The 19,209-nt window shown below is 38.0% G+C and overlaps 1 protein-coding gene across 10 annotated transcripts in view; it reads left to right on the top strand.

Moving 5' to 3' along the window:
• The window catches only part of NEBL (nebulette), a 341,852-nt gene that overhangs the window by 304,617 nt on the left and 18,026 nt on the right, over positions 1 to 19,209 (top strand). For 7 of the 10 annotated variants that reach the window (XM_074324852.1, XM_074324851.1, XM_074324856.1 and 4 more), the window contains 7 exons: positions 901 to 993; positions 2,770 to 2,862; positions 4,162 to 4,254; positions 5,517 to 5,621; positions 6,629 to 6,800; positions 9,440 to 9,532; positions 10,760 to 10,909. In XM_074324852.1, the coding sequence (XP_074180953.1) occupies positions 901 to 993; positions 2,770 to 2,862; positions 4,162 to 4,254; positions 5,517 to 5,621; positions 6,629 to 6,800; positions 9,440 to 9,532; positions 10,760 to 10,909 (799 nt within the window). The remainder of the gene's footprint in view (positions 1 to 900; positions 994 to 2,769; positions 2,863 to 4,161; positions 4,255 to 5,516; positions 5,622 to 6,628; positions 6,801 to 9,439; positions 9,533 to 10,759; positions 10,910 to 19,209) is intronic. The other 3 variants (XM_074324857.1, XM_074324858.1, XM_019755983.2) reach the window with 3 other exon arrangements.

Below are 19,209 nucleotides of genomic sequence, written 5' to 3'. Positions count from 1 at the left end.
GCACAAAGAAAGTTGCACATTGTGGCAGGGGCCTGTCCCTTTGTCAGTTATTTTCCAAGCTTACCAGATGTCTCTTCACTTGCACATTCATTGCTGAGAGTGGGAGTCTGAAGTCCATTGTATCCGCAGGCCCCATAGGCCTGGTGATTTCTTGAGGGAAAAAAATATTCCCTGACACTAAATTTAACTCTAAACAATCACTGAGACTGTTCCTCTGGTGTTCCTTATAATGGGATTTTAACCTTGAATTTTACATTTGCCTGTCAAAAATGTATTTGATGGACATACCATTCTTTTTCTCTGTGTTGGATGCTCATTGATTTCCTAGGATGTTATGGAATTGCTATGAGAGCTGACCACAAGTGATGGGTCTGATCCCCTGACTAGGAAAGGCTACCTCTATGCAGTAGGTCAGGAAGACGTCCATACTGCTAGGTCAGAGGGCTGGCCTTCCCGTATTGGAAGTTTGCAGAGAAGGAAACTTTGAGGTTCAGGGTTTCTTTATATGGTGACCATTTGTCACTAAGTTGCAAGCATAGGAATGGTGTGAGCCTCCTTTCTAATGAAAAGAGTGCAGAATGATTCTTTTTAAGTATAAAATGGTAATTTGATAAATGTTGCTTTAGTGCTATGAAGAAATGAATTCGCAGAAAGGATTGTTTATTATTACTGATAGGATTGAATACATGATACAATTGGAAGAATAACATTCAAAGGTGGAATTCAAAACATTTGGACAAGAAAAAGCTTAGTCTGGGATCCATATGATGTCCCTTAGCAGCCCCAATGAAGAGTTTAATGAATGCTCTGTGGCTCTGTACGTTTCTTCTAATCTGATCCAGTATGTGGGTGCATGTTTCCTTCCCGTAACCTCACAATATCCTGCACCTTGTCTCCCAGCTGCAGTACAAAGAACCATGTTGCAAGGCAACTCCAGTAAGCATGACACCAGAGATAGAGAGAGTGAGGAGGAACCAGGAGCAGCTGAGCACGGCAAGTTGTGTCTGTTTTCTCATATTGTATCAAACATTACATATTTTTATTCTCCATAACGCTCTTTGAAAGCCCTGAACCCTCTACGTAGTAGATGGTCCTTTTCACAGTCATATATGGAAAGTCATGAACTGTGGCCCTGCCATGTGAGTCCAGGAAAGTTGGGATGTCTTTTCGTAATTTAGCCATGTTTATTTATTCGGGAAATCTTCATTAAACACCCCAATGCGCCAGGCGTTATCCTGGTACACAAAGGTGGATACGACCCAGCTCCTATCCTCATGGACCTCATAGTTTAGTTGGTAAATCTCTAAGACTATATCCAGGTAAGGACCTGGAGAGCAGTGGGTCTGTTGTGACTCTAAGAAAAAAATTATCTACTGGATTAGGGGAAAAGAAGAGCTGGCTTGATTGGGGTTCTAAGACATAATGTCAGGGCAGGGGGCCTTATAAATAAAACAGAAAACATTATTCGATCATTCAGTAATCTATTGCTAATAAAGCAAAGATAATTCACGGTCATGAGGTACCACTAATGTACACCCTGTACAAAATGTCTTGTGTGAACCCATGAGGTTGGCAAAATTTCCCTGGTTTGTAGGTGTGGGAAACTGAGTCTTGGGGAGGTCAGAGGACATGCCAGGGACCCACATTTTATAAGAGCAGAGCTGGAATTTGAACCCAAGCTTCCTGGAATTCAAAAATCCTTTTAAAAATGCCCCCCATAGTTATTTTTCCCAGGTTTTTGACCCTCTAATGGAACTTTTACCAAGTTAAACAATAACCTCCTTCTTCTAAAGTGAGGGATCTTTAGCTTTTTTTTTTTCTTTCATTTTCTTTGTCTGAATTTATTCATTTATTCAGCAGACATTTATTAAGCCCCTGATACACGCTAAGTATTCTTCTAGCCACCAACCGTAGGAAAACAAAACCATCTTGGCCTCAAACTCACAGAGATTCCAGAATAATAAAAGTAAAAATAATGAGGACATAGAATATCAAATAAGGAAACATTGTATGTGAATTTTCACCTAGGATTTCTATCACCTATCCTGTACCTATAAGAGTGGAATTTGACTGAGTCATGGAGAATAAGATAGATTTCCCAGTTCCTGAGAATTAAAAAAAAAAAAAAAGTTAATTAATTTTAAAATTATAGTTGACATAAAATATTAGTTTCAGGTGTACAACATAGTGATGTGACATTTATATACCTTACAAAGTGATCACCATGATAAATAGAGTACCCATCTGTCACCATACCTGGTTACTACGATATTATTGATTTAGTTCCCTATACTGTATTTTACATCCCCATGACTATTTTTATAACTGGCAGTTTGTACTTTTTAATCCCTTCATCTTTTTTGCTCCCCCACCAACCCCTTTAGCTTTCTTTGAAAATTGAAGCCCTAGGGTCAGCAAGAAAGGCACTGGCCTTCCCAGGCTGCCATGGCGGCCTCTCTGTTGTTCTCTTGTAATGACTTCATTTGGATGTTTACCCCTTATATTTCCATTACTTTTCATCCTGGACATTTTGCAGTTAGTTTTGATATTTAACAGCAAATTGTTTATTAAAAATTCATTTTTAAGAAGCACAACCAACACTTGAGCCTGCTAAGTCAGATGAATCAGAATCCGGGGTAGATGTGAACAGGAAGGTTGATACATATCAATTGTGGAAAAAATGTATAAAACGATAGAGTTAATTTTGAGGTTCATCCTCTGTGGTATTTGGGTCTGCTGTCTATCAAAATTCTTATTTATCTTCCACAGGTAAAATACAAAGGAGAGATCAGACAGGCCACCACCATTTCTGACTTACCAGAGCTGAAGAGAGTTAAGGAAAACCAGAGGAACATCAGCAATGTGTGATCTTAGCAACTTCTTTCTTATGATATCAAATGTATTGTCAACTTGTCAATGAAAGGATTATGTTTACAAACTGTCCATGACCTTGAGTTGATATTGAATTCTGCTCTCAACTGACTACACGTTTATTTGAGAGGTTTCAGGGTATTAGGTATTGTGGGTCCAGCCAGGCATTCCTGCACCAGAGTTTCCAAGGACATGCCCATTTGATTTTTTTTTCCTCATTTGATTTTTGTCTGCAGGTTTTTGTGTTATCTCTGTTATCTCTTCTTCATGTTTATGGTTGCTGTGGTTCCTCAAAGGGACACAGTGGGAGCTCCTGGCATTGTGGCCTTACCTGTGTACGTTCTTACTCTCTAGCCTGTCCAGCCCACTCCCAGCTGTTATTCCATTATTATTGGATGGTGTCTGGGGAGACATTACAAAGCGTGCATGGCTAAATAGGTCACACGGGACAGGCCCGTTTTAGGGGCACTTGATTAGGGCTGTCAGTTTTCACTTAGACACTAACCCCTGGCCTGCTCTAACTCCTCTCTGTTTATGTAATCCATGGACATAGTTCACGGAGAGAATCCTGTTTGAAAGTCATTAACATATAGATGGGGTTCTTTGGAAGAGGAAATTTGGAAATCTGTTAGGTCCAAAGAAATTTTATATCCCTCAAACCTTTCAAGTCATTTGACCAGATTGTAAAGTGGAGGCAGGTTATTGTTGAGCACTTTTCCTAACAACTATATTTTGGACAAGTAGATGCTCATCTTTTCCTGATGTATTTAGAGTCACACTTGATGTGACTCCATTACTCTCACAAAGGGGCATGGTTGTTGAGAAGGGAAGGAGGAATGGAGGAGTGGGAGGCACGCCGGCCTTTTTATGCATGACCATGATCACCTATTTGAGGGCATCCTTTAAAAAATTCTGCCGCAGTTAATCACTGAGAAACCATGATAGTCTAATACCAATCTCTATGGATAGGAGTGCCTTTAAGTAATATCCACGAAGACAGTTTTTATCATATTCCTTTGTGATAAAATGCTTATTATAGCTTTACTGATGGTATGCCCATATATTTGAGTACATTCACAGTTATTTCATTAGCAGTGACTCACTGCTGTGGGATGAATTAAAATAGATTGATTTAAGATGCAAGCATTTTAAGTATGACTAGACCTCTGATAGCACCCTCTTTTTTCATAATTTCTTCTCCTTGGCTAGCTCTTTAAAATAAATACTGTGAGTCTCTTATTTAGTTGAAATGATTCACAATACTCTATTTTTTGTTCCCTGAAATGATAGGTTTATTATAAAGGTCAGCTGGGAAGAGCTACTGCTTTAAGTGTAACTCCGGAAATGGAAAGAGTAAAGAAGAATCAAGAAAACATTAGTTCGGCAAGTTGGTTCTATTCGTTTTGGACTATCACAAAGGATGTTTCATTAATCATTTACTACTTGCAATCCTATTTTTTGCTTGTGAAAACAAAACCTATTTTCAAGAAACATTTGGGGTATATGCAATAAGTACATGTGTTATTTCAGATGACTTCCAAAAGCTGCCACTGTACACATTTATGTTTTCTTGCAGCCCTTCATTGATATTTCCTGATGTGACCAACAGTTACACTTAAAGTTTAATTTTAAACTATGTTATGTTCATTTAAACAATGATTCATGTTATTTTAGCCAGTGTCTTTGAAAGTGATAAAGTCTTTGATGCGTTAAGTAATTATCGTTTTTCAGATGTAGTCTCTTGAATGTGGTTTGTTAAATGTTCTCCGCAAAGGAAAATAAGAACTGAGTCATTACTCCAAAGTAAGGACTTCTAGGAAAAAATTTTTATGTACATTTATTATAGAAATCAGTTATTCATTAAGGTCCCATGGTGCATGTCAGTGTCTTATGTGGATTGTATGCTTTCTCTTAGTGAATGTCAGGGCTTCAGTTCCAAAGTGCACACGTGCACTCAGGTCTGCAATGATTGGTAGCCTTATCTCGTACATAATCAGCTTCACAAATAGCAGTGTTCAGATATACCTGGTCTGTCAAGAAGAGTTCTGAGCCTGGGGATCAGCATTTAGATTTTACAATTTATAGCTCTATAGTGGCATTTCTGTCCAGGGATGCTGACTGAATTCTACCTAAATTACCTTTAAGTTGTAGCTGCTTAGAAGGAAACTAGATTTGTTCCTCATTGTTTCTTGTCCTCTACGGAAGGGAAAAATAAAAGGAAACAGAGGGAAGCTTGGTTTGTATTCTTTAATAGTGTTATGGTGGGAAATGGGGAAATACAGAAAAAGAAAAATAAATTCAGGTTCTGTTCAGTTTTGGATTTTCCCTATTTAGTTTAAGTATGGTAACCACTTTTACAGACTGCATTGTTAGTGGATATTGCTTATTTATGTATTTGTTTTCAGTCGATAGAGAGATTTAGGTCATTTTTACTGTAGTCTTTAAAGGAGACCTTTGAGAGTAAAATTTTGGATTGCTCTTCTAAAACAAAATGTTAATTCACTGAACAGATTACCTGGGAAATAATTTATAATATGTTGTATATGTTTCACTCATTTGAAAAGCTTGGAAAAGTTATGTAATGCTTTTTTTTTTTTTACTATAATTGTCTTATTGTTAAGTATGTTCTACTATTTACTTTGCAGGTAAAATATACTCAGGACCAAAAACAGATGAAAGGTAGACCAAGTCTGATTTTAGATACACCTGGTCTGAGACATGTCAAAGAAGCACAAAATCATATTTCAATGGTAGGGTACAACCAACCAGATCCTTCTGCTCACAACTAAAATGTACTAAGGAACGACACCACCCAGTGTACTGACGGCATTAGTTCACCATTAATCTGGATAACTAACAAAGCATGGAAGTGCAGATGGGCCTGTCTTTTTGGGGAGACTTTAATTACACTGAAATGTAATGGAGATATTCGGTCTAATAAAATAATTTTTCTCAGAGATTTTTGGGTGTGTTTTTATTTCTAACATGACTACTATAAATGCATTTTATGAAACACATTTATTTGCCTGGACTTATTTCCAATTAATTTTAAGACAGGGTTTGGTGTGTTTGCATGTTGCAAAGAATATTTAAAAAAATGTATGTTTTTAAAAACAGCTTAACGAGATATAATTTATATACCATGAAGTTTACCCGTTGAAAGTGTACAATTCAGTACTTTCTATGATAATTTACAGAGTTGAATAACCCTATTCCAATTTCAGAGTATGAAAATGTATATTTTGAAGTATATGTAAGTTTTTGTAATTACACACAAAAATTGTATATATATAATTATTTGTAACTCTTAATTTTAAATAATACTCTTTTCTTGAATAATTGTGTGGAAATAGCTTATCATTTTATTGCATGTTAAAGATTAAGAAATAGGAAATTAATTTGTACCTAAGTTAGTACATTTTAGAGAGTAACCAGGATATATATATATATATATATATACACACACACACACACACACACACACACACATATATACATACATTTAAATTTTTACTGACATGCTGGTTTATATATAATTTGAAAGAGCTGCTAACCATAATGATGAAAAACCGCACTTGATTCCTAATACTAGGAAGTTGAAGTTTCAGACGTTATTTTTGGAGTATTTGGAAAAGTAGAAAATAATCGAGATGTATAATAGCTGGTGCCGCGACAGCTGTCATATTAAAATTTTGTGAGTTATGTAACAATCAGGAAATTTCAGTTTGAGTTAATAGTGTTTTTCCCTTTTTTTCAGGTAAAATATCATGAAGATTTTGAAAAGACCAAGGGGAGGGGCTTCACTCCTGTCGTGGATGACCCTGTGACAGAGCGAGTGAGGAAGAACACCCAGGTGGTCAGCGATGCCGCTTACAAAGGTGTCCATCCTCATCTGGTGGAGATGGACAGAAGACCTGGAATCATTGTTGGTAAGCCAATGGTCCTTCTCGGCAGGTCTGCAGGGGCAAAGATCACGCTTGCCCTAGCTTTAGAATTAGCCTCCTTGTTCATTGGCCTCCTCCTCCAGTGTTTGATGGGGTGCCCAGCTAAAAATGGACCACAGGCAAAGTGTTATTGTTTATACCATGTTTAATGGGATTCATGGCAGTCACCAGATATCGTTGCAAATCCTTTCTGTGATTGGACATTCTCTGTCTTTACTAACTTTCTGGTCTTAAGAATTTTCCTGCTTGTTAGGCAAAGAAGCAGCCCAAATATTAGACATAAGTGATTAACAAAGGTTGGATGATTATTTTGTTTTTCCTTTGGCTAATGTACTTGATCAATACATCGTACTACAGACATCATCTGCATGGGTGACAGAAATAATCCCAGTTAGGTCACTTGACCACGAGCAGATGTCCCAGAGAGATTCTGATTGTATTCCATAATACAAATAGCGTATATTTTTTTGAACATTATCTCTGAACTCGGATAATCAAGAGCTTTCTAAAAGTCCCATAAACTAGAGAGGAAGGAACCGTCTCTTCCTGCTGTTCCTTCTACTCAGGGGAAATCTTAGGAACATACTACTGTTGAATGGAGGCTGAGACAGCAAGGAACAAACCAAAGTGTAAGACAGGGCTAGACAGGAAAGTTATTGATTTTTCCACATATGTCGATAACTCGTACTGCTAAATGACAGTTGTCTTCTTCAGAGCATTTGGCCTCTGAATTTTTGTAGCTGGTCCAATTATATTGCTCAAGTAATATTTTTGGTAATCATACAACAGTGCCTCTCAATAGTCCACATGTTAGGTTAACTTTAAAGGTAAAAAGCTTGTTTTGGGCACTTAGTGAAAAGCCATTTCGAGGTGCGTGGGTGAGGAAAGTGTGTATTGGATGGGCTCGTGTCTTCGTATAAAACAAGGTGCTGAAGTCAGGGCACTGAGTGATTTGGATGGTTATTAGGCAGCTCTGAAAGTATTTTCCAAAGAGGGATTCTGAACATATTTGTAGGCAGTTGATAGCTTTGCTGATCTTTCCAAGTTGATTGCTTAAAAGGATCACATTAAGTTAGATGAGTTATGATGTTTTCATCAAAAGAATTACAGACTTAGAGTTTCATTGCTTTGTGTTAACATCTCATAGGGGATGGTGCAGAGGGTCTGACTCACCCCACAAAGGTGAAAATGCTGAAGTCTGCACAGCTTACACCAGGGTCCCACCCTAGATCAGGAGCCAAGAGTGGATGTGAGATCTTGCTAGAAGCTGTGAGATTGTCTAGACTTTGAACTTTCAGCATTCAGTGCTCATGACCTTTGACATAGAGATTATTATTATTTTTTTTAAAATGGCTATATAACTCTAAATTATTCACTTCTTGGGCCATCCAGAAGTTAGTTTATTTTGTCTAATTAGGGGAACTGTTTTCTATTCAGGACTTGCCGGTGAAACCACAAAATGGACTACATTGAACAAACATTAAACTTCTGAGCCAGGCATGGAATACGGGTTTAGAGATTTTCTGAGTAATTCAGACTTAAGTCAGTTTGTTTGTCTTCTGTTTTTGTCGGAGGCTCTGCTACTTACTGGTTGTAACCTTGGCCAAGCTAACTCAATCTCGCTCTGCCTCAGTTTCCTCATCTATAAAATGGAGATAGTAATAGTACCTACTTTCATTTGCTATAAAGCTTAAATGATTTGTGTTATAACTGAGCATAGTGCCTGGCGTATGTTAAGCCCTATATAATATTAGTTAAAGACAGACAAGTAGATCTCCAGTTCCAGGTTACTAATTAATTGATTTTACTCAAGCTCCATTTCTGCCACATGTCCATAATTAGGTTTTTATTTCCCTGTTGTTGGTATAGCACTACACAGATCATTTTAGGACCTGATAACCATTAGATGGCGTGACTGATAAACTCAGAAGTTAGTAGATTTGGATTTTGCTTCCAGCTAAAATAGGAGACTAAATTGTCTTGCACAGTCTGATTCCTAACCACGGCAGTGACCTCATCTTTGTCCCACTGAGAGCAGGAAGCTGCTCCTTGATCATCTGTGTATCCCCTGTCGGTCCTCGCTCCATGCCTTGCTTTAATTGCACTTTCCTAATAAATGTTGTGCGTTAGCTTGTACTGACTGTCTCAGAATGAAAACTGGGCTGCCACTTGCCCATATTTTAAACGCTTGTTTCTGTTATAGGGAGAGAAATTTTTGTTTTGTTTTCTCAGACAAAAAAACTCTCAGTCACTTCCCATGAATTACATGTCCTTATTCAGGGTTTTCTTCAAGCATTTCACCGGTTTCAGTGTGTGGGAGCATGCGTGATGGCGTTCAGGGATGTGGGGAGGCTGCACGGAGCTGTCTGGTGTGCACGTGTGCTGAGTGATGCGTCACAGGCTCCCCAGGGAGGGTCAATGAAGAATAAACAGGGCAACTTAAATTTGACCATAAAGCTTCCTGAAATCCTGGTGAATACGAATTCCCTTTGCTCTCCTCTGATGTCTGCAGCCAAGAGGGTTCGCTTATTCCATTCGCTCCTTACAGATGTTCGCTTGACTCTGGTGCTGACTTTCTTTTTAAATTCATTCTTGATTTGTTCGTTTCTTCCTTTTGGTAAAAGACCTCAAGGTTTGGCGCACCGATCCCGGCTCCATCTTCGACATTGATCCCCTGGAAGACAATATTCAGTCTAGAAGTCTACATATGCTCTCTGGTACTGCTTATGTTTCGAGCTCCTGTCCATTTATGTAATTTTCTCCTGACAGTGAAGCTACTCTGAGCTGTAGAGGTTCTCTATGCCAACAGTATAATATCAATTTTAAAGTTGAGAATTCAAAAAACCAAAGAAGTGGCTAGGCTGCTTTAAAATACCATTAAGCATTTATGAAAATAAAACTTGCAAGAGGGCTCTTTAATATATCCAAATTAGTTTGTTCTAGATTCATTTAGAAAGGCATCTAGAGCTTCCTTACATCTGCTTTTTTATTAGTGAATATGATTTTATAGGTTTTCTGTGCTTTCAAATGCAGTTAATTTGGATTGCACTAAACTGCCAAAGACATAAAGGAGATTTGTTTCATGAAAAATGATGTTACAACATTTTAAATGTAGATTTAGAGAATTATACATAAAACTGTGGGGAAGTTTTCTATATAGCATCATAAATGTCTTAAAATAGACTTTCAAGTATCCTTAAAATTTATATAATTTTGTATAATCCAAAATTTATAGTTTATGTAAGAAGTTTGACTTTTAATTTAGACTGTGTGATTAAAATTAAAAGCAAAAACCGGATGGTTCGTATATCTGTGTATAGTAATAGAATGGTTTGACATTTCAGACTTTCAGACCATGTTTAGCAAACTGAAGCTTTGACAGTTATACAATTATTTTAAACAATTAAAAATAGACATAGATCATTTAGGTCTTACCCTCCCCCCTGATTTCTACTCTGGATTTAATTGCTGACATTAATAAAATTGAAAGCCCAAGGCAAAGTAGGGATTCTAATACTTTTATAGTCAATTGGATCCATATAATCAGCCAAACTGTCATGTAACTTTTCTAAAAATAAAGGGAACAAATACTGTATGCTTGGTGATACTTGAAAACAATTATTTATAACCAGATGTTAAGTTTGAGAGAAATTTATTAGTTTGTCAATGTGTTCTTAGTTCTTGTCAATTTCCCATCCTTCCATCTCTCCTTTAAGATCTAGATTTAAAAAATGAGTATAAATGATCAGTAAGTCAATGATAAAGTTGATGCAATGTCTGCTGAAGTTTGGGAATAGGTGATTAGAGCTTATAATAGCTGAGCTTTTGGATTGTTATTTAATGAAAGGTTGTTTTTCTGTCTCGTTAAACTTTTAAGTGTGTGTTTGTTTCCTTTGTTCTTCAATTCACTTAATGCAAGTATGAATGTTTTCCCTCCAATATAGAAAAGGCGAGTCACTACAGGAGACAGCGGTCTCGATCTCATTCGAGCAGTACCTTTGGGACAGGTCTGGGAGATGACAAGTCAGAACTATCAGAGGTTTACCCTAGCTTTTCGTGTTGCAGTGAGTTAACAAGACCGTCTGATGAAGGAGGTATCGAGCATTAACCACTCTCAAAGAAAATTAATTCATTTTTTAAACTGTTTCACACGTGTGTTCCTAACACATTTTTTTTTTTTTTTTTTACACCTTTTGCAGACACATTTAGCCTGGGTGTCTTTGAAAATTTTAAATCATGTTTACAAAGTTAAGTTAGTAGTTTTTGTTAAACTACTAATTTGCTTTTTTGCATGTTCAGTTTTCCTGTCTTACTTCACTATTTTCACTGCAAATGGATCTTTAGTGACAAAAGGGTCTTGGGATTTGCTGCTTGAGTCTGTTTCACGGGAGTTGTACGTATGTGATGGATATACAAGCCAGAGTGGAAACGAGTTCTGCAGAGTTTGTATCTGATTTCCATTAAGGAAAATCATTCTTATAGTTACGTTTTAGTGGCTGAGAGGTTGCTATGAAATATGTGTGTTTAAATATTTATATACATTTACAGTTAGAGTTAGATCTTGTGAAAAAGTAATTGATTATGATGCTTGGGAGATTCATTTTTTTAATGGGAGATACTATTGATTGTTAATAATCTCTGTATTTTATATACCCATCCTTTCCTTCTGTTTTCTGCGTCCAAGTTGGTGGATTAGGTCTAGAACTTTTAGTTGAAATTGTTTTGGATGTTAAACTAATTCTACTGATAAAGCTGTTATTAAAGGCTTGTTTATTTTTTATTTTTATTTTATTTTTTGGTGACAACATTTATGTTCTACTCTCATCTAATTTCAATTATACAATACAATTTTATCAACTATAGCGACCATGTTGTACATTAGATCCTCAGACCTTATTCATCATATAGCTGAAAGTTTATATCCTTTTACCGACCCTCTCCCTATGTCCCACACCTCCCCAGCCCCTGGCAACCACTTTTCTACTCTCTCTTTCATGATTTTTGACCTTTTTTCTTTCTTTTTGATTCCCCATTGGTAGAAAATTTTTAAGATCTCTTTTTCTCTCTGATTATATGAAATGTTTATAAATTAGTTTTGCTCTGCTGTATAAGATAGACGTCAAGGGTGTCCCCTTTCTGTGTCTGGTTCTCTAACAAAGGGTTTAGTAACTTCTTGAGGGTCTTTTTGTTTGTTTGTTTTTGTTTTGTTTTGTTTTTAAATAACTTGGGGTTATTGATTTTTTTCCTTCAGTCTCTGTGGTTCTGGAGTTGGAGAAAAATGTTGATGCTTGATGAGATAAATAAAAGCCAAAGCAAAGAGAACACATTTCTATCAACCTTTTTTAACTTCACCTCAGGTCAGCGTGCTGGAGTTGATGTGTCTCCTGAGTGCAATGCACCATGGAGTCTTTTCTTCTGCAGCGTCCCTTTCACTTCATAGCTATCCACACCAGTGCAATGTCCACTCTTTTATTCACCACATGTTTGTCCAGTGCTCTTTGTACACCAGCCCAGAGCTTGGGTCTGGCAAGGCATACAGCAGTGAGTGAAAGACACATGCGTTTGCTCTGAGGGCTTAGAGTGTGGTGGGGAACCCTGACATGAAGCATATACTTACCCAAGTACTCGATAATGATGAGAAGAGAAAGCACTAGGAGAGGAGGGCGGGGGCTAGGGGACGTATTCCAGGGGAATTCCATCTGCCTTGATATCAGGGAAGCCTTCACCAGGGAGAAGATTTCAGCTGAGATATGAATGTTGAATGGAAGTTAAATAAACCAAGGGGACTTTGGGAGAGAAGTGTTCCTGGAAAGAGAACAGAGCACTGCAATGGTGTGTCAATGGGACATTCAAATGGAGGCATCGAATAGGCAGAGTTCAGAGGAGAAGCCTGCACTGGAGATAACCGTGGCATTGTCCGTGTCAATGATAAGGTCTTGGATGAATTCAGAGAAGAATTCAGAGACTGCCGCTGCGGATGTCTCAGCTCCCTCTGATCCAGTAGACTTTCAGACTGTGTTTAGCAAACTGAAGCTTTGACAGTTATGCAATTATTGTAAACAATTAAAAACAGACATAGATCATTTAGGTCTTGCCCGGCCCCTGATTTCTACTCTGGATTTAATTACTGACATTAATAAAATTGAAAGCCCAAGGCAAAGTAGGGATTCTAATACTTTTATAGTCAATTTGATCCATATAATCAGCCAAATTGTCATTTAATTTTTCTGAAAAGAATGAAAAGGCAACAAATACTGTCAGAATGGCTATCGTCAATAAATCAACAAACAAGTGTAGGCGAGGATGTGGAGAAAAGGGAACCCTCATGGACTGTTTGTTGGTGGAATTGCAGATAGGGACAGCCTCTACGGAAAACAGTATGGAGATTCCTCAAAAAATTAAAAGCGGAAAAAATTTTTTGAAGCGTTAAGTCGGATCATGTCACTCACGCTACCATTTCAATTGTGACTATTACCCCAATCCTCACCATCATTGGCTGACAAGGCCCTCGCCCCATCTGGGCCCTGGCTGCTGCCCTGAAATCATCCCTGCCATTCTCAGGACACTTGCCCACACTGCCATCCTGGTCTTCCTACTTCACTCGAACCTTCCAAGAAAGCTCCTACCTGGGGCTCTGCACTTACTGTTCCCTCTGCCTGGAACACTCCTACCACCCCATATTTTCTAGCCTCACCCCATTTTTCATGTTTCTGTTCAGATGTCAGTTTATCAGAGTGACTCCCTCTAACTACCAGAGATAAAATAGCTACTCCTGTGCTGTCTGTCACTTTACCTTGCTTTCGTTTTCTTCACAGCATTTGACTCCACCTGAGATATTATATCCAGAGGGTACCAAAAAATGTATACACATTTTAAGAAAGGAAAACTGTATTAAAATTGTAATACTCAATATATACCGATAACAAAAGATGAATACAAGTCACGTTTGACTTCTGCAATTACAAGAGGTGCTCAAAGTGGTTGTCCAGACACTTCTGATTACAGCAAACTACTGTTTGAGCAACGATGACCAAAGTGTCCACTTGTATACATTTTTTTGGCACCCCTAGTATTTGTTTATTTGTCTATCTCTGCCTTACTAGAATAGAAGCCCCACAAGAGCAGGGATTTTGGCTGGTTTGTTTACTAATATATTTTCACCTCTTAGAATAAGCACTCAGCAAATATTCAGTGAATGAATAAAATGGCCAAATTAAATTTTTTTTCTGCTCATTTTTTTATTGAGATATAATTGACATTGTATTAATTTTAGGTGTACAATAAATTAATCTTTTAAATACTAGAACTGAAATATAAATCTAAGTATTTTTTTAAAATACTATTCTGTTGTTAAGGCTTTCAGAAAATTCTTGCATTTTTTATTATGATGATGTTTTGATATATTTCAATAACATTAAAGCACAGCTGAAAAAACCGTAAAGTGGAAACATTCCCAGTGTATTTTTTTTTTCTAGTGGGGCAGGAAAAGAGTAGTATCCATGACTTTTTGGTTGCTTTGAAATTTAGGGTCCCCTTTGAAATGTGTTCTATGCTGGGCCTTGGAAAGGAGGTACTGATTGTCTCTGTGGAGGGATGAAACTTTTGTGATGATGACAGCTGTTTGATGAAAACCTTTAGTGTCTATAATGGTAACAGTCAATCATCTGCATTTGTTTAAATACTATTCTAGAAATTGAAAAGGATTTTAGAAAAAGACATGTTAGTGGTAAGAGGAAGCAAAAGAAAATGATCACAGTATTTAGAAATGCCACTTCTTTTTCATCCAGATTTTGTTGGTTTCTTTAAATTTAGATTAGGATTTTTTTTTTATGATAAAGTTTGTTATGTCCCAGAGAGCTGTCCTGTAATGTGGGTGTGTGTGTGGCAGTGCTGTGCTGCAGTGGACACCACGCCGTGCAGAGAGCAAGACGTGAAACTTCCCCCTCACTCTCATTTGGTTTGCATAAGGTTATTAGGCTCCGATTCCACATCTGTAACTAGAAGGATATAGAAGAAGAAGCTTTGTAAGATATTTTACGTTTCCCAAGCTAAGTGCCATAAACTTAAATGAACGTTAATTTTCTGTCTGTACCTTCTATGTGTGAGAATGTGTTCATGTCCTGAGAGTGATCTGTCTTACTTTGTGGATTAAGTGGCTGGGCAGTTATGAGAGTCCTCGTTTTAGGGTCCTTCTTATGGGCTAGAAAAAATTCTGATTGTTAGCACAAAGGGTGAAGCAATCAGCTCATTTCCTTGAGGCAAAAGTACAGTGTTTTCATCATTCCCGTTTGGTTTTCATGAGCATTAACATAGAAGCCTTGTCCTTGAAGTTTTTATCATTGTTTTAGTTATGTGTTTCTCATGGTATTTTCCCATCTTGCTTTGATTGCTAAATATTTTCATTTTCTTATGTGATTATTTTGGGCTTTCTTGACATTTCAGTCTACTTTCCAAAGTATTAAGTTACCAAAGGGTTTTCATTTTACATCTCTACTTTGTTACTTTGATGCAATAAAAAAAGGAAGGTTTTATTTAAACTCCATCGAATTTTGGGTTGATTCTTAAATAATATTTGAAATTATCTTTATTGCCTTTTGGTATTGGATTAGGTTAACTTATTTTCGTTAGGCACAGTTTCTTGAGTGGAAATAATCCTGATGGTTTCTGCTTATTTCCCTTCGAGGTTTCCTTTGATCTCCATGTTTGTCTTTAGTTCACTTGCCTGCAACATGTATTTGCCTTCGGGTACCACTTTTTATTTCTTTGGTTTTCCTTAAGTTCTAGTGCTCTGTACTGCTAACATTTTTATGTTGCAATCTCTCGTCCCTCGTTTACCCTTCTCACTTTGAACTTGTGTTCAGTTTCGCTTCGGGTATATGTTTCTGTCTTCCTCCGGAGCATACAAGTATGATAGCAAGGGAAAAGCAGATATACTTTTCAAACAGACATTTCACAAGTGTTTCAACCTTGTGAACATTTTCATTGTGCAGTGAAAGAATCTTATTGGGATGACCGGCCTTCACTGATGGAAAACACCTTTCTGAGTCCTGTGACAGCCCTAGCTGGGCTGTGCTTATAGCACTCCATCCCATGTAATACACTCTCAAAAGAGGTTAGATTGGAAGAGATGCTTCAGTACATTCTGGAACTGTCAGTATATTGTCCACAAGCATACAAGAGGGCGGTATACCAAGTAAGTAGCCAATTGTCCTGGTGTTTTATAGGCTCCCATAACTGCATCTGTTCATTCACCAAACATTTACCTCGTATCTCCTGTATGTGTGAGATGCTGGGACCACAAAAACAAAAGATACAGTTATTGTCATCAAAGAACTCACATTCTGGTGGGCAAACCAGATGCATAAACCCGTTTTGCTCAGGAAGGTATTATGATGGAGTAATGCCTAGGCTTAGAATTAGCCAGGAAATAGGAAAAAAAGTTTTAGGTGGAAAAGTAGCATGTGAGAGAACACAGAACATTGGAAGCTTGGTGCCTTTTGGCACATCTGGAGCCCGGGGACTGCGTGTGTCTAGGAGATGGGCTGAAGAAGACCAGATCAGTGTGTGGCAGTGCTGAGCCAGGTGTTTTCAGAGGTAGGGTCCAATTGAACATAGTTTCAGGGCACTTTCCTTGGGCTCTAGCCTGTAGGAGATGTATAGGCTACTTAGAGGACCAGTTACCCGGACGGGTAGGTGGTTGAGTCTCTCTGCCTTGGGATCTTGTCTTAGCATCCAGTCTGCACCGGATGACTTAAATTCTACCAACAGCATCAACTCCTAGGGCATTAAGTGACCAGAGACCTTCTTAGGAGTCCTCTGACGGGGTTAATGGTGTGGAGACACCACTGTGGACCTTTATTTCAAGCTTCACAACCTGTTTTATTGTTGACATTTGTCATTTACTTAGAAGAGCAGAAACACTAAAACCAAGGCACCTTCCTTCTCTGTTGACTCCTGGACTCCAGACAAAATAGCCAAATGCTAGATGTTTAATAGATATCTCAAGTCTTATGTCTGGTAACAGAATCTTATTTTCTATCTTAACAAACAAACCTATATCTGTTCTTTTTTTTTTGTTCACCGTTCCAGCTGATGATACACTCATTCACCGTAGTACTCAGGCAAAAACCGTGGCGTCATTCTTATCACCTTCCTTCCTCTCACCTTCCTTCACATCGAATCCATCCGTAAGCCTGTTGGCTCTATCTTCAAAATGTATCTGTCCTGAATCCCGCCCCTTCTCACCACTTCCAATGCACCCTAAGCGAATCACCATCCTGTCTGCTTGAGAATGGGCTGGATTCCAGAAATAGGCTCCTGGTCTTTGTAATTCTATTCTTGCCCCCTTCAGTCTGGCCTCTCCCCAGCTGCTATTGATCCTGTAAGAATCTGCACCTGATCGCATTACATTTTTGCTGAAAATACTCTAATGGCTTCCAATCACACGGGGACTGAAAACCATGGTCTACAGTCTGTAAGGTGTTGCAGAGTCCAATCCTCAGTCATGTCTCTGATTTCATCTTCCACCAGCCTCCTTGCTCCAGCCACACAGGTCACCTGGCTGTTTTAGCATGCCAGCCATTCTTCCACCTTGAACCCTTGTAACCACTTGTCCCTTTACCTGGAACACTCTCCCAGGTGTTTTTGTGGTTTGTTCACTTCCATCAGGTCTCTCATTAAATGTCAACTAATCAGAAAGGGTGTCCTTGGTCACTTTACATAGAAATACACCCACCTACACCCATAAGTCTCTATCCCCTTATCCTGCTATATTTTTCTTTATAATTATTTTTAAAGCTTCATTGAGACATAATTGATATACAAAAATCACACATATTTAATGTATATGTTTTGATGAGTTTGAACATATGCATATATTGTGATACTATCACCACAATTAAGGTACTACACATATCCTCCACCTCTAAATTTCCATGTGTTCTTGTGTGTGTAGTAAAAACGTGTAACATGAGAACTATCCTCAACGTATTTTAAAGTGCACAATACAGTGTGTTGTTATCTATCAGTACTGTGTCTTACAGCAGAGCTCTAGAACTTGTTCATCTTGTATAACTGAAACTTTATACCCTTTGAACAACAATTCCCCATTTCCCTCCCCACCCCTGGCAACCGTCATTCTATTACCTGCTCTACGAGTTTGACTACTGTAAATATGGAATCATGCAGTATTTGTGCTGTTATGACTGGCTTATTTCACTTAGCATCATGTCCTCTAGGTTCACCCATGTTGTTGCAAATGATAAGATTTCCTTCCTTTTTAAGGCTGAATAATTTCCCACAGTATGTAAGCACCACATTTTCTTTACCCATTCATCAGTCGATGGTCATTTGGGTTCTATTCATATCTAGGCTATTGTGTACAGCCTTCAATGAACAAGGGGCCACAGATATTTCCTTGATATCCGGGAAATGCAGATCAGAACCATGATGAGATGTTATCTCGTACCTGTTATGATGGCTATTATTAAAAAAAAAAAAGGTACGTGTTGGTGAGGATGTAGAGAAATTTGAACTGTGATGCACTATTGGTGGGGATGTAGAATTGCACAGTAACTATGTGAAACACTATGGTGGTGCCTCAAAAAATTAAAAATACAATTGCAATATGATCCAGCACTTCTACTTTTGGGTATATATTCATAACTGTTTTTACTACCTGATATTTTATTATGTTTTAATTCGTTTATTTGTATAGTACCTATGAGGTGTGATCAAACAATACAGTGACTTTAAATAAAAATTTATTACAGTAAAAGACACGTTACCATTAACCCCCTCAAAATACTCCCCCTCACTTCAACCACACTTATCCCATCATTCTTGCCACTTTCTGAAGCAGTTCTGGAAGTCCTCTTTTGTGAGTGTCTTCAGTTGCGCTGTTGTGGCTGCCTCCATGTCCTGAATCACTTTGACTTTGGGGAAGAGCCAGAAGTCACATGGTGCCAGATCCAGTGAATAAGATGGATGAGAACACACCATAATGTTTTTATTTGGCATAAATTGTTGTACCAGAAGCGATGTGTGACACAGAGCCTTTCTGTTGTGATTAAAACATGTGAATGCTGCAGCCAGGTGCCATCCAACGGAAAGGCAGGGATCTTCAATATGGGATGCGATGCATCAAACCTCAGTGACACTGTATGTGACAAGTTTCAACTTGTTCAGTGCAGTCAGTCGGGTGTGAGCTATGGTTGAGAGAAAGTGTGTTTTAAAGTGTGCTGTAAATCATCCTCTATCATGATAACACCCCGTGTCACACATCGCTTCTGGTATATGGCAATTTCTGTCAAATAAAAACATTATAGTGTGTCCTAATCCACCTTATTCACTGGATCTGGCACTGTGTGACTTCTGGCTCTTCCCCAAAGTCAAA

This window comes from Rhinolophus sinicus, linkage group LG02 (assembly GCF_036562045.2).
Source record: "Rhinolophus sinicus isolate RSC01 linkage group LG02, ASM3656204v1, whole genome shotgun sequence".
Taxonomy (NCBI): Eukaryota; Metazoa; Chordata; class Mammalia; order Chiroptera; family Rhinolophidae; genus Rhinolophus; species Rhinolophus sinicus.
Note: the sequence above shows the minus strand (reverse complement) of the source record. Positions and strands in the feature narration are given on the sequence as shown.